Genomic DNA, 13871 nt, shown 5'->3' on the forward strand with positions numbered 1-13871 from the left:
ATACCATAAATGTAAGTTATAATCTTGATAAAATTTGGATCTTTTCATATTCTGCACGAAAATACAGTGTTGTGCATGGTGTAATAAAGGTAATTTTATTCTATTCATACTAAATGAAATATATATTCATATTTACATTTAAATGCATATAAAATATATAGATTACAAGTTATCATTTAAACAAATATAGTATTCTATAAAAAATATACGGAAAGCATATGTAATATATATATTTTATTTTCTTCATTAATAACAATAGTAAGACAGTTGTATATTATAAATAAAAATTTATAAAGAAGAATCAAAGCTATCATTGATTTTAAGAGATGCATATATTGCAACGCCATTATACAAAGAAAATATGATTATTTTAAGCATGCTTTTTATTTGTCTTAATTAATAATATTATTAATTCATTAGCTTTAATTTTCTTTTATTGTTAATTATTGTCAGTATTTTAGATTGCATTTTTGTAAACTTTATAATAAATTAGATTGTCGGTAAAATTAATGTTCCTAAATAAAATTTAAATTATAATTACATATTATATTAAAAGATAATATAACATAATTGTAATTGATAAGTTAAGTATATTTTTATGTCTTCTACAATAAAAATATACATTTAATATATTTTAATGAATAAATGTGAAATGTTGAATTAATCAGAAAATAGATAAATTATGATATATGAACTTTGGATCTCATGAATGTTTAAAAGTTTTTTATATTTCTCTGTTTTCAATTTCAATTAACTTTGTCTAACATACATAAGAAATAAATAATGAATATTTTAACACTGTAAAGTAATATCTACATGATTTCTTTCGCTATATAATTATTATATGATGTGCCCAGTCTTGTACCTAATAATAACAAATGGCGCGCACAACTACATCATGGAACGCAACACGCTTAGATTACACTTTCCTTATTGTATCGTCTATATTTAATTTTATTGTCATATATTTGTAATTTGTTACATTTTATTGTAGGCATACATAGCCTTATTCACTAATTGATAAAGCTTTTCAGGCGAAAAACCTGAGTAGTTGCGTATTATTTTAAATTCGGAATTACTAACATATAATAAATAATTACACTCTTTAGCAACAAATTAACGAACTTAATAAATTCCATTAATCTTAATATCTTTAATTTAATAACATCTTTAACTTCTTAAAGAATAATTTTAATTGTCTTATAAATTATTTATAAAAAAAAAAATTCAACAAAAATATAGAAATAAATAAATTAAAAAGAAAAAAAAAATTAAATAAATATATTATTCGAATAATTAATTTAATAAAATTTCAATATACTTATTCTACTGCAGCTAAAAAAAATGATCGTATATAAATTGCGATTTGTGTATGTTCGCGCGTGCGTGTGTAATTTTTTTTTGCGAACTCAGTCATAGTATTATTGTAATAATATCGAACACGTTTACGCGGCATTTATTAATGAGTGCGAATACACATGTACGTACGATATGTGTAAACGCGCGCGTGCGCATATAACTACAAATTGTTAATTAAATTACTCTTCAGATACAGCAGTATACATTGAATTTGTATAATGTATCCATGTAAGTAAGCAAGATTTGTATTATGCAGATAATATTGTCGTTTATAAGGCATAATGTAAGCTTTTAATTATTCATTCTCTAAGATCCCATTGCTCTCATTTATAATGTCAATGTTTATTTATGTTAGTGTTTGACTGTATGTATTGAATATGTAACCAATCGTGTGCCATTAAGATTTTGTATTATTCTTTTTTTTTTCTTGTAATTTTATTATAATAATTTTTAGAGAACAGTCTCAAAAAGTGTATCAGGCACTGACAATAATAAGTCATGTCTACTACAAATTATAATTAAAGAATAAAAATGTTGTGAATTTGTATATTTCGATAGATACGCATGTATGTGTGTTTTTGTGTGTTGAATATACATATGAGCTTGTAAAAATAAAGATAAAAATTCAATTAGCTATTGTTATCGTATAAATAATACTAGAGTATACATCTCTTTTGAAAAGACAAATCTCGAGATATTTATATTCAAAAAATAGACAATTGCAATAAATTAAACACTCGTACATAAAAATGCATTTTCGTGCATAATATTATGTCAAAATGATTACAAAAAGAAATAAAAACTTTAGAGATATCGTCTACATGCAATGTCAAAATAAAAAAAAAATTAATATATAATTCATTGGAAAAAATGTATCCTGAGAGTAGGTAACTATTTCTTATACATTCTTGCATTGTCAAATTGTACAAGCTTTGTACATGAATATAATGAGAATTTGCAATTACATTACTTACATGCTTTTTACAAGCTTTGTCTTAAGAATAATTATTGTCTTTTTGCAGTTCAAATACACGCAAATAGTGTGTACTGCAATCACTTGGTTTTTAAAAGGATGTACCGTAGTAATTTCAATATATATGTATAGAGTTAAGTATACTATAAATGTAAATATCACTATATTTTTTATTGTCCACATATTATGTAAATATCATTAAAGATGCGAAAGAAGTAAGGATTTTTTATTTCATTTGATTATATTTTGTCGGAGTCTAATGTTCCTCTATCGAACAATTGAGCTCTCATAAAAAATCGTCAGTTTAATATATAGTTTCTTTTTTTTTGCTTAAAATGAATTACACGAGAATAGTATAAAGAATATTGCAAATTGGATTGTATTGTCATTATTATTATTTTTGGTTTTTTTTTTGTTTTTTTTTTGAACATTTTAGTAAGAATCGAATAATAATTTATTGTTTTCAATAAATAGAAAGATGAGAAACGTAAGAATTACGAATACATTATGATATCTTCTTAATAGACAATGCAAGAAAAGACAGTTATTATATTTCTATCGGATAATGAGAGCTTGATATATTCGGCATACTGTTATTGATTTGTGTAATAGATGTCCTATTTAAGGATATCACACTTTGATTAGTTTTTACCATTTACACGGTGTGTTGATATATATATATATATATATATATATATATATATATATATATATATATATATATATAAATATAAATATGTATGTTCTCGAATGCAGGTAAATCCTTTGCTCATTCGACTGTTTTACAATCAATTAAATGTACAAGTATATTGTCAGGAATATGTAATATACATAAAATCATCCTGAATGATTTTATATGTATAATAATAATGAATTATGTATATATATATATATATATACATTCAGGATGAATTCATGTAAAAGTAAAAGATGATAAATTTAATTTTTCAAGTTTCTTGCTATTTATCTTAATAAATTCGTCAAACGTATTCGTGTATATGTATGTGTATGTGTTTGTGTACTGCACGCATTTGTGTACGTGTGAGTGTGAATGTGTACGTGTGCGCGTGCGCGTGCGTGCGTGCATATATACGTGTGTGTATATGCATAGATTAGGAACTGAAATATTTGGAGAGTGTTATATATAATATACACACATACATGCAAGCATGCATACATACACATACACACATACACATATACATATACACTTTCATCGTGATTTCGAAAATATTTTTTAAGATCTTGGAATTCATCCAACTTTGATAAAATCAAACAATTGGGCTATAATACTGCCAAGAATAGTACGAGTGATGATATTGAAACGTACGGCAGTTTTTTCGTCGGCTATTTCCTTGATCTTGAAAATGCTTCATTAACGCAGCATATATTCTGGCAAATAATGATCGCCACGCTGTAAAGAATACATGTCATCAAGTTTTTTTACTTTGTAAACTTTTTTTTTTTACTATCGTTATCGTATTAACAATATTACATCGCTCAACATATTATTTTTGCAAATATTATATTTTTGATATTTCTATTACATTGGATGAAAAAGAAATAAAACAGAATCATATATAACTCCCCAAATAATTAAATTATTTGATTGATAGACTAAATAAGCTATCTGTTATACATGCATAATTCATATACATATATTTGCATATATTTATAATAACTTTATAATGATAATGGAGAGAAAAAAGACTATTTTAACTTACCGACCAAGCCCGGTTGATATCAGCCTTTGGATTTCTAAATTGCTGATATCCATCTAATGAGTTTCCAAAGTATTTCCGTGGCCGTGGTACATTTTGATAATCATCTTGATCGACGTTAGAATAATCCTTGATTGTCGCCGCTTTCGCAGCTGCGATTCTATCAGATTCATGTTGTTTCTGAAATGAACGAATAAAAAAAATTTTTAATAAAAAAGAAAAGAAACACGTTGATTATAAATTCGTTTAGATTCTCTTTTTTCCTTTTTTTTCTTTTGAGTTAAATTTCAATTTATACCTTTGTCAAAGTTTTATGTTTGGTGACATATATTTTTATTTCTTTGTTATTTTTTTATCTTTTATATGTTTATTATTATTATCTTTTTTTTTTTAACAGATAACATTTGACGTATACAGACCTTCAATTCACGAGCTCTCTCCCCACGAATTAGGTCTCGTAAATGTTGAAATTTACCAGCTTGCGGAACTTGAGATATAGGCGGGGAGGCACCACCACCAATACGAAAACTCGATTGTCGACGTCGGGAAGAGGGTGGATGAAAATTTATTGTCCCATATAAATATGCAACATCTTCAAAGGCCTTAGGTTGGTGTGGCATTTGTTGGCTGCTTCGCAGTCTACTTCCTGGTGGTGCTTTATGAACTATTCTTCCATAAATAGGTGGTGAACTACCAGCAGCACGAGTACGAGGTCGATCGGTATAATCTGTTAAAAAATAACGAGGAACTTCTTTTTTTTTTTAACAAAAATTTTTATTGTAAACAATAGGCGTATAGGCATTATATACGCATGGTGCTATTTTTTGAAAGAACAAAAAGAAAAACGTATTAAGTGAAATCTTGGTGCTGTGCGACAAAGTACAACGATACTTCCCTTTAAGCTCAGTATTACAAATTTTACAAGATTTATTTCTTCTATTCGTTAATTTCTTCAGAATCTATTGATGACAAGTCTGTACATTTTTTTTCCGATTACTTTTATAATGAATTTATTTTTATCCTTTACCTTTATCTTTATCATTAAACTTTTCTAAAAGCTATTATATAATCCATTACCAATGTTAACGTTCGTTGTTTTATAATAAAAAACTTTTTTTTCTATAATCCTTTGTAGTGAAAAAAAGTTTCTCAAAAAAAGAAAAAAAAAAAGAAATAAATTCGTTATTAACAAATTCATAATGGAAATATTTGTATACTTGTTGTTCGTAGGCAACACAAAGTAAAAGTGAAAAAAATAGGGAGGGAAGAGAGAGAGAGAGAGAGAGAGAGAGAGAGAGAGAGAGAGAGAGAGAGAGAGAGAGAGAGAGAGAGAGAGAGAGAGAGAGAGAGAGAGAGAGAGAGAGAGTGGGAAAAAAAGAGAGAAACATAGAGAAATAGAAAGAAGCAATTTCTTTCAATTTGTGTGTGCAAACGAATGAAATGCGTCGTCCATCGCGCAACAAGTAAAAATGTTAAGTGCTTTTCGCGCCCGCTTGTTATATCGAATGCAGGTCAAATAATATACAGAATAATTTCGTTATTTGATTTTCCTTTTGGCAAGAGGAAAAAAGAAATAATCGAATTTTGAAATGAATTTGAAGAATTTTTAAAGTATCTAAAAGTGAAAATATATCAAATATACGAAATATATCGAGTGGTGCATCACGGAGCTTAATGCGTGCATAGTGGTTTTACTAATGACGTTCGAACACTAGCCTGCTGCTCGATCCAATTGTATGCCTTCCTCCGTTTTCTTGACTAGAAATCAACTAACGTAAATCGAGTTTGAGTAACCCACCCGTTCGTTCGCTCATTATTCATTCATTCGTTTCTCTCGATTAGGTTCATTTCTGTAAATGAATCTTACGTTATGTGTCGAAGCAATATGAATAAATATAGAACACTCCTGTCGTAATATATAAATCTTTGACATCATTAAATTTAACCCTTTGTACTCTAGTTAATTTTGTAATATAATATTAACCAACAATTTCAAGACTTCTCTACAGGAATTTCGTAGTTCTTAAATCCTATACAATTAAATATATAGGAGTATAAAACTTAATTGTACTTTATATTATAAAGTACAATTTCGATACCTATAGTGTACAAAGAGCTAATCCTTATCACTCCAACCGATAATAATGTTGTCAAGTGGTTTTTTTTTTTTTTTATATTTATATTCACGTATTATTCAGCAAATATTTTTACTAATAAACAACTATCTTATATAAAAATTATGTACCTTTTCTTTAGCATACAATTTTTTTAAAGGCGAACAGATTATAATATTCTTGAAGTGATAAGAGTTAAATATTATATGATAATAAATATAAATACAACATATATATATATATATGCAAGTATATATACTTATAATATATAAGTTTATGGATATAAAAGTTTTCTGCCGGTTTGATAGGTCTCTCACCTCGATAGTCAAGAGGGGGTTGAGGAGGAGGCTGATAATTCTTCCACGGATTATACGCGAAGAAGTCTTGTGCGAATGGAAGTTTATGCATAATTTGGATGGCTCTACTTTGGCGTTTGGTATACCTCCACATCGTGCGTAATTCTTTGCACGTCGGTTCTCTATTATCCGCAGGGTTATCGCCCATTTCGTTGATCTCCGCGATTTGCGTTGAATCGACATAGTGCGATCTAATACCCTCGACGAGCAATCTGCTCGACTGAGCAAAAATGAAAGCGATCCATAGAGCCGTCATATACATGTTCTGAAAAATCAATCAAATATCACCACTCGTCCAATACTTCACTCATGCATATATATATATATATATATATATATATATATATATATATATATATATATATGTATATATATATATATATATACATATATGTGTCATAAATATATATACATATATGTGTCATAAATATATATATATATATATGTCATAAATATATATATATATATATATATATATAACATAGATATAAGTATAATTTGAATTTATGTACATGTAATATACTAAATAATTACATTAAAATGATATTAATAAATACTATATGTAAATATTATATACACAGGATTTTTCAAGTTTTTTCTCACCAAATTATACCAGCATGTTTTATAAGTAGAAATAAGAAAAATATTAAACAGTATAATTACAAATGCTTCATTAAAAAATTATAACAAAAATTACATTCTTATTATTAATATAATAAATTGCATTTAATTTTTGTTATGATTTTTTAATAAAGCATTTCTAAGTTTATATTTATTTTTTTTTATTTCTAAAATATACTGGCAAAGTTCAGCAAAACAGACATTCTACATATATATATACATATGAATGAAATATTTGACGATACTATATGATAATAAATATAAATACAACGTATATATATATATATAAATACGTATATATGCATATAAAAGTATATATATATATATATATATATACTTTTATATGCATATATACGTATTTATATATATATATATATATATATATATATATATATATATATACATATACACACACATTATGTATGGAAATGTATTTGTAAGCAAAATGAAGTTTTATACTATTTTAAGCCACTTTCAGAAAGCATCAGAAATTTGTTACAATGATAACATTCTTTTTTCTTTTTCTATTTCCTTTTTTTTTTATAATTGATAGTATTATAAGAAACGAAGAGCAATCATTTACGAAGCTCAAAGATCGATCGAAAGTTTATATTTTCTTATTTAATGTTAAATAGCTTTAGGTTTTATGAACGAATAGTTTGATTTTTACAAGTGACTAGAAGTTACGCGTTCCGACTCCGTAATATCGTTTTCATACCGATCTAATAACTTAAGTCCTCTTCGCTTCTGACCTCCGTCTCTGATTAATGGTTACTCTATTTGTCTTGATTGTAGATATGTTGTAAGATATGCAGCGTCAACCGAACAAATCTGTAACAAAAGTTATGTAGGTGAGAGGGATGATTGAGTTTCTGATATTTTTAAAGAAAATTTATAGAAAATAATAAAAATCGTTTAATTAAATAAATTTTTACATGGTTTCTATATTGATGATTTTATAAAAAAAAAAAAAAAAAAATTACTGAAATATTTTCAAAGAAGAAGAAATATAATGAAAATTATGAATGTATTAAAATAATCAGTTCGTTAAAATTGGAATATTAACGAATGAGCTTGTCCCAGAATAGAATATAAAAATGATTAATAAGAAAACTTTAAATATAATAGCGAGAAATTTAATCTTTTCCGTGGATCAATACCGCATAGTACCTGTGGAACTATGCACTTAAGAAGAGAGAGTATTTGATTACATAGGATCGAGAGATAAAATAAATTTAAGTTAATAGTTTGAGCATTTATTATAAGCTTAGAGAGAATGTCTCTTTCATTATACATTATTAGAATTACACAAAGCAGACATTGTTTAATAACGTAAACCTGAGCAAAATAAATTTGGACTCATACATTTTATTAAATATAACGAAGAAAGAAAAGAGAAAGAGAGAGAGAGAGAAAGAGAGAGAGAGAAATTCATGAATTATTAATATGAATATTTATCATGAAATTTATCAATTAATTCAATTAAAACATTACTTTAACGTTTTAGTTAAATTGACATAATTTTTTATATTATATTGACCTATCTTCTTTGCGAATCAATTGTGCTGTTAATATATTAATAGAAAGATCAATTTGGTTGTATATTTAATGAAGAATATTCAATCTCTGTCAAATAAATTATTAATCGATATCACGGAAAATTCGTGAAACGATAACTTGTTGCGAGCTGAATGTAGAACGCCATAAGTGAATCAGCATTTTTTTTTACGATATTACCTAAAGCATTTTATAAAATTCCACAAAATGGATACTATCGAATTAAAGAAAAACTATTAATTCGTATTGAAATATGTATTTCAAAAAAAAAAAAAAGAAAAAAGAAAAAATAATAATAATAAATGAATAAAAGAAAAAAAGAGAGAGAAAAGAAAGGAGACAAATTTCGACAGAAACGAATGTACAATAATTCCATAAAGAAATAAAGAAAATAATCGATGCAATCGTCAATCGTTACTTCAAAAGATCCTAACATCTCAGTGATTAGAAAAGAATGACATATTTCATAGTTTTTACCAACGTCATGATCAAAATGATATGAAACCAAAAGAGTTAGAATATTCATTAGAAAATAATTATATTGATAAAAATCAATTAGAATAGAAAAGGAAAGGAAAGGATAGAAATTTGAGAAGATAAGAAAATTAATGAAAAAAAAAGAAGTACCAGAAATACAGAGAGAGAGAGAGAGAAAGAGAGATAGAGAGAGAAAGATAGAAAGAGAGAGAGAAAGAGAAAGAGAAAGACAGAGAAAGAGAGAGAAAGAGAAAGACAAGGGTCGTGAAAGAGCGAGGGAGGTAGGAAATATAGTACCGGTGAATGAACGAGACTTGAACGAGGTTGAATTCACTAACCTGCCTGTCCGCAGAGTCCGGAAACCAAGTAGCAACTGACGATGAGAGGTGGCAGTGCTGAAGCGAGCATACGCGCTTCCACCACCTCCGGTACCATCATGCCACCCTCCACTACCTCACCCTTTAGGATACCGCCTCCACATTTACAGAATCCTTACACTCTCTCTCTCTCTCTCTCTCTCTCTCTCTCTCTCTCTCTCTCTCTTTCCCTTTCTCTCTCTCTCTCTCTCTCTCTTTCTTCCCCTACCCCCACATGCCGAACAACCACCACAAATTCAAGTTTTCTTCTTTTACTATTACCCTCTAGTTCTCTCCCTTCCTTCAACTCTGCCATCTCTCTATTCCTTTTATTTCATTCAGCCCTTTCTCAGACTACCTACTCTTATTTGCCCATCCTCCTTTTCCTCCTCTTTCACCCTATCAATCTATCTCTGTCTTTCCTCCCTCTTATCCTCCCAGTCCCTTCCTTTCTTCTTGTTCCTCCCTTTCCTTTCCTCATACCATCAACGAATTTTCCCCGAAAATCTTCTTTCAAATCTAGCGGAAAACTGATACTCCCTCTCATCGGTGATATAAATGACATTTCAAAGGTCCCCTCTACCTCACTCTAAGAACACATTTTAAATCAACGAAACGATCGATCCTGACTGATTAGAAATGTCGAGTTTAATTAGACTTTAAATAGATTTAATACGATTTCATTTCGATTCCAATTGATATTCGGTTCAATCTAATGCGAAAAAGACAAGGGATCGATTAAACGGAAATCGCTTGGTTGCGTTGTATTCTATAGATATTCATGGACGAATGATTCCACGTTGACATTTAATTGCGTGAACGTGATTCAATGAAAAACTACTAGACAATAATAGAAAATACTTTCTAATTTATCGCTACGTTATTCAAAGTAATCGAACGATTTTTCTTGGAGACATAAAAAAAAAATAAGGAAAAAAAGATCGAAATTCTATGTGCTAGATGAAAATTCGTTTTTGTCCACATGACGTATGAGAAAGAGAGAGAGGGAGCGGGGACGGGGGAGGGGAGAGACGAAGAAAAAGAGAGAGAGAGAAAGAGAAAAAAATTTTTCTCTTCGTAAATATGATTAAATAGATTTTTTTTCCCGATTTTATTCGCGCGAGAACGATCGGAAAAGTTAAATGATGAAGTAACTGAAAAAAAATAAATTAAAAAAAAAGGGAAGAAAATAATAAAACGAGAATATGATAGAAGATTGAAAAATCTGATTCTCGTTTGTAACACGATCAATGTATAACGGTGATCTCGATAAATTAGAATGGAATGGAACTGTCAATAGATATCACAGATGGGGAAAAAAGGAAAAAGACAGAGCCGATATATATATATATATATATATATATATATATATATATATATATATATATATATATATATATATATATATATATATATATATATATATACACAGATAATACAATTGCATTTCTCTTTATACATGCATATTGAAAAGGAACTTTTCTACATGAGAGAGAATTAATAACGATACTCTTTTGTTTTATTTCTTCTAGCTATTTTTAATTATTAATTATTACAAAGCAATTTAGTACAATCGCGATTGATGTGACAATAAAGAATTTTAAAATTAATATTGTCTGATGTCACGGTTAGGATGAACGGAGGAAAAAGAAAATAAAAGAAAAGAAAAAAGGAAAAATGAAAAAAAGGAATGACCTTTACCAAACTAATAAATGCTAGTTCCAACAGACCCTCTTCTTTACCGCATATCTCCGTATGCAAATAATTTCGACGACTACCCACGCTCAAAAGACGCACACAAATATACTTTTCCATCAAAAACGCTTACCTTCGTCTTACATATACGTCTGTGTGCGTGTGTGTGTACATGTATGTATATATATATATATATATATATATATATATATATATGTATATGTATAAGATGAGATCTTCCTCTCAGTTAGTACTATTTTCAAAGCAATTGATTCAAGACAGCGAGGTCATCGAAATGACGAACGTCGTTGCCACATTATCGTAACATTTGTCGATCTATCGATATACGATTCATTTGTATAGAAACGATCGCTTCCATTGTTCCCATTTATCATTCGAATGAATTCTTATCTTTGTAGATTTTCCACATTTTCCATATCCTTGAGAAAGAAGAAACAGCTAAGCGTAGAAATACAATTTAAAACTATATTCAAAATTGAACAAGAAATATCAAATAAACGGTTTTGTGAAGAGCGTGGGTAGAATAAAAAAAAAAGCATGAATGAAAATCTCAGAGACAGAGAGTGAGAGAGAGAGTGAGTGAGTGAGAGAGAGAAAGAGAGAGAGAGAGAGAGAAACTGAAAGAGAAAGAAAAAGAGAGAAGGGTGAAGAAAGAGGAATGAGGGAAGGGATGATTGGGAGAGGGAAACTAATTTCACGTGTATGATATATCGATAATAATTGTGTGCGAAAAGCAAAGTGTTCATGAATGAAGTGTAATGCAGCTGAATAGGTCGATAGAGCAACTCCCCGCGTAGTCATGCGGAGATCAGCCGCAGGCGTAGTAATCAATACAGGGGGGACGGGGTAGACATGGCGCTGTGGGAACGGGAACGGGAACGAGAACGGCCAAGTCCATTCAGAGAAGCTGTAGGCCTTACTATTGATTGTGTGGGTGGCGAAAGGGGTATCCCCACCCTTGGACCATTCAGCAATAGCACTGGGGTAGCGAGGGTTAGTAAGGGAAGGGAGTCGAACAAACCGTCAGGGATAGTCGGGGTGATGAAGCGTAGGTGGTTGGAACGAAGGTGAATATCTCGCTCTTGCGATTTTTAAGCAATCATCAATAAAGCTCTCGTTCCCCATTACGTCGAAACTTCTTATTTTTTCACTCTTGCTTTTCTCTCTCTCTCTCTTTTTCTCTCTCCCCCTCCCTCTCTCTCTCTCTCTCTCTCTCTTTCTCTCTGTTGCTATCATTCTTACTTGTTTTAACGAAACTTACAAAAAATTAGGGTACTCGAAAAAACGATTTATAAAGCGATCTATTCGATAATCCATCTACCTTTTACTCTCCTTGAATTTTCTGCAGTCAGCAAATATATGTAAACGTATATATATATATATTGTTTGTCGGAGTACAGTGTTCCTTTTAATATATGAATTATCGCGACGTATCCTTCTTACTGGTTGTCTACCATGGTCGTCATATATAATTCAGTGAGATATACCAAATTAAGGGATACCTACACAATTAACTGGATGATATATATTCGTGTTACGTCATTCCTCATGATAGGATTTAATAGAGAGTACGAACATTTCTGACCTCGATCTCATTCTTTCAAATCGTCTTTATCATCTTTCCTCTAGAGATCTACATTACCGACTAGTGTTCTACGATATATCACTGATTTTTATTATATATATATATATATAAAATCTAATAATAAATATTATATATATATATATATATATATATATAATATTTATTATTATATTATATAATATTTATTATGAGATAATGTCGATTAAAAATTATGAAATAAATTTATTGTATAAACTTAGATACGAACCTTTGTACTAAAATTATATAATTATAGAATGTAATGAATGGTGTAATAACCATAATCGATCAATTGTTCGATAATATTTTTAACGTATCATATTATCCCAGTTATATCGGAAATAATATCGATCACTTTGGTTTTACTATATTATATAAAGATTCTTACATACTTAAGTCTTATCCTGAATTAAGGAAATACCTAAACAGATAAGACAAACGTTTCTTATTATTTCATAAGATTCAGACGTTAATGTAGAAAAGTTACTAAGAACAAATTAAATAATAGGCTTATCTTTCTAAATCAACCTTAACATATATTTGTATAGAAATTCAAGGATCTTATTAATTTAATTAAATACTTAGGTTTTATTCTTATAATTAATTTACATGAAATAAATCAAAGGTCAAAGCACCAAATCTGTTAATCAATTGACTACATTTACGCGCGTAAATACTAATAGATCCTTTACGTGTGCATTTATTTGAATAAATTATTCGATATAATCGTGAAATATATAATTCGTATAGAAAAAGAAAATTCTGATCTTATACCTGAATATTATCATGTAATCCTGTGCGAGATTTTGATGGGAAAAAAACTCACAAAGCGGGGTTTGGAGAAGTTGAAAATGTAAGTATTCCAATATCTGACTTAGAATGTTGATAGAATGCAAGGAAAAGATATCATGGCGGCTATAATTTGATTGGACGTCTACTGTCTGAATTAATCGTATAGTTTTTAACACATATGATATAAAAAAGATCGAGAAAAAATGTTATAAACTAATTCAATCTT

General features: G+C 28.8%; 1 protein-coding gene across 1 annotated transcript; it reads right to left on the reverse strand.

The window, feature by feature from the left end:
* Positions 1-708: 708 nt before the first annotated feature.
* Positions 709-13766, reverse strand: LOC124427706. Its single transcript, XM_046970952.1, has 6 exons — positions 13628-13766; positions 7863-7975; positions 6485-6788; positions 4473-4780; positions 4057-4233; positions 709-3746 (listed from the first exon to the last, which is right to left on the reverse strand). Exons 3-6 carry the CDS (start codon positions 6783-6785, stop codon positions 3708-3710), a joined length of 825 nt encoding a protein of 274 aa, XP_046826908.1. The 5' UTR covers positions 6786-6788; positions 7863-7975; positions 13628-13766; the 3' UTR covers positions 709-3707.
* Between the last annotated feature and the right edge of the window lie 105 nt (positions 13767-13871).

This window comes from Vespa crabro, chromosome 10, assembly GCF_910589235.1.
Source record: "Vespa crabro chromosome 10, iyVesCrab1.2, whole genome shotgun sequence".
In the NCBI taxonomy this organism is placed as follows: domain Eukaryota; kingdom Metazoa; phylum Arthropoda; class Insecta; order Hymenoptera; family Vespidae; genus Vespa; species Vespa crabro.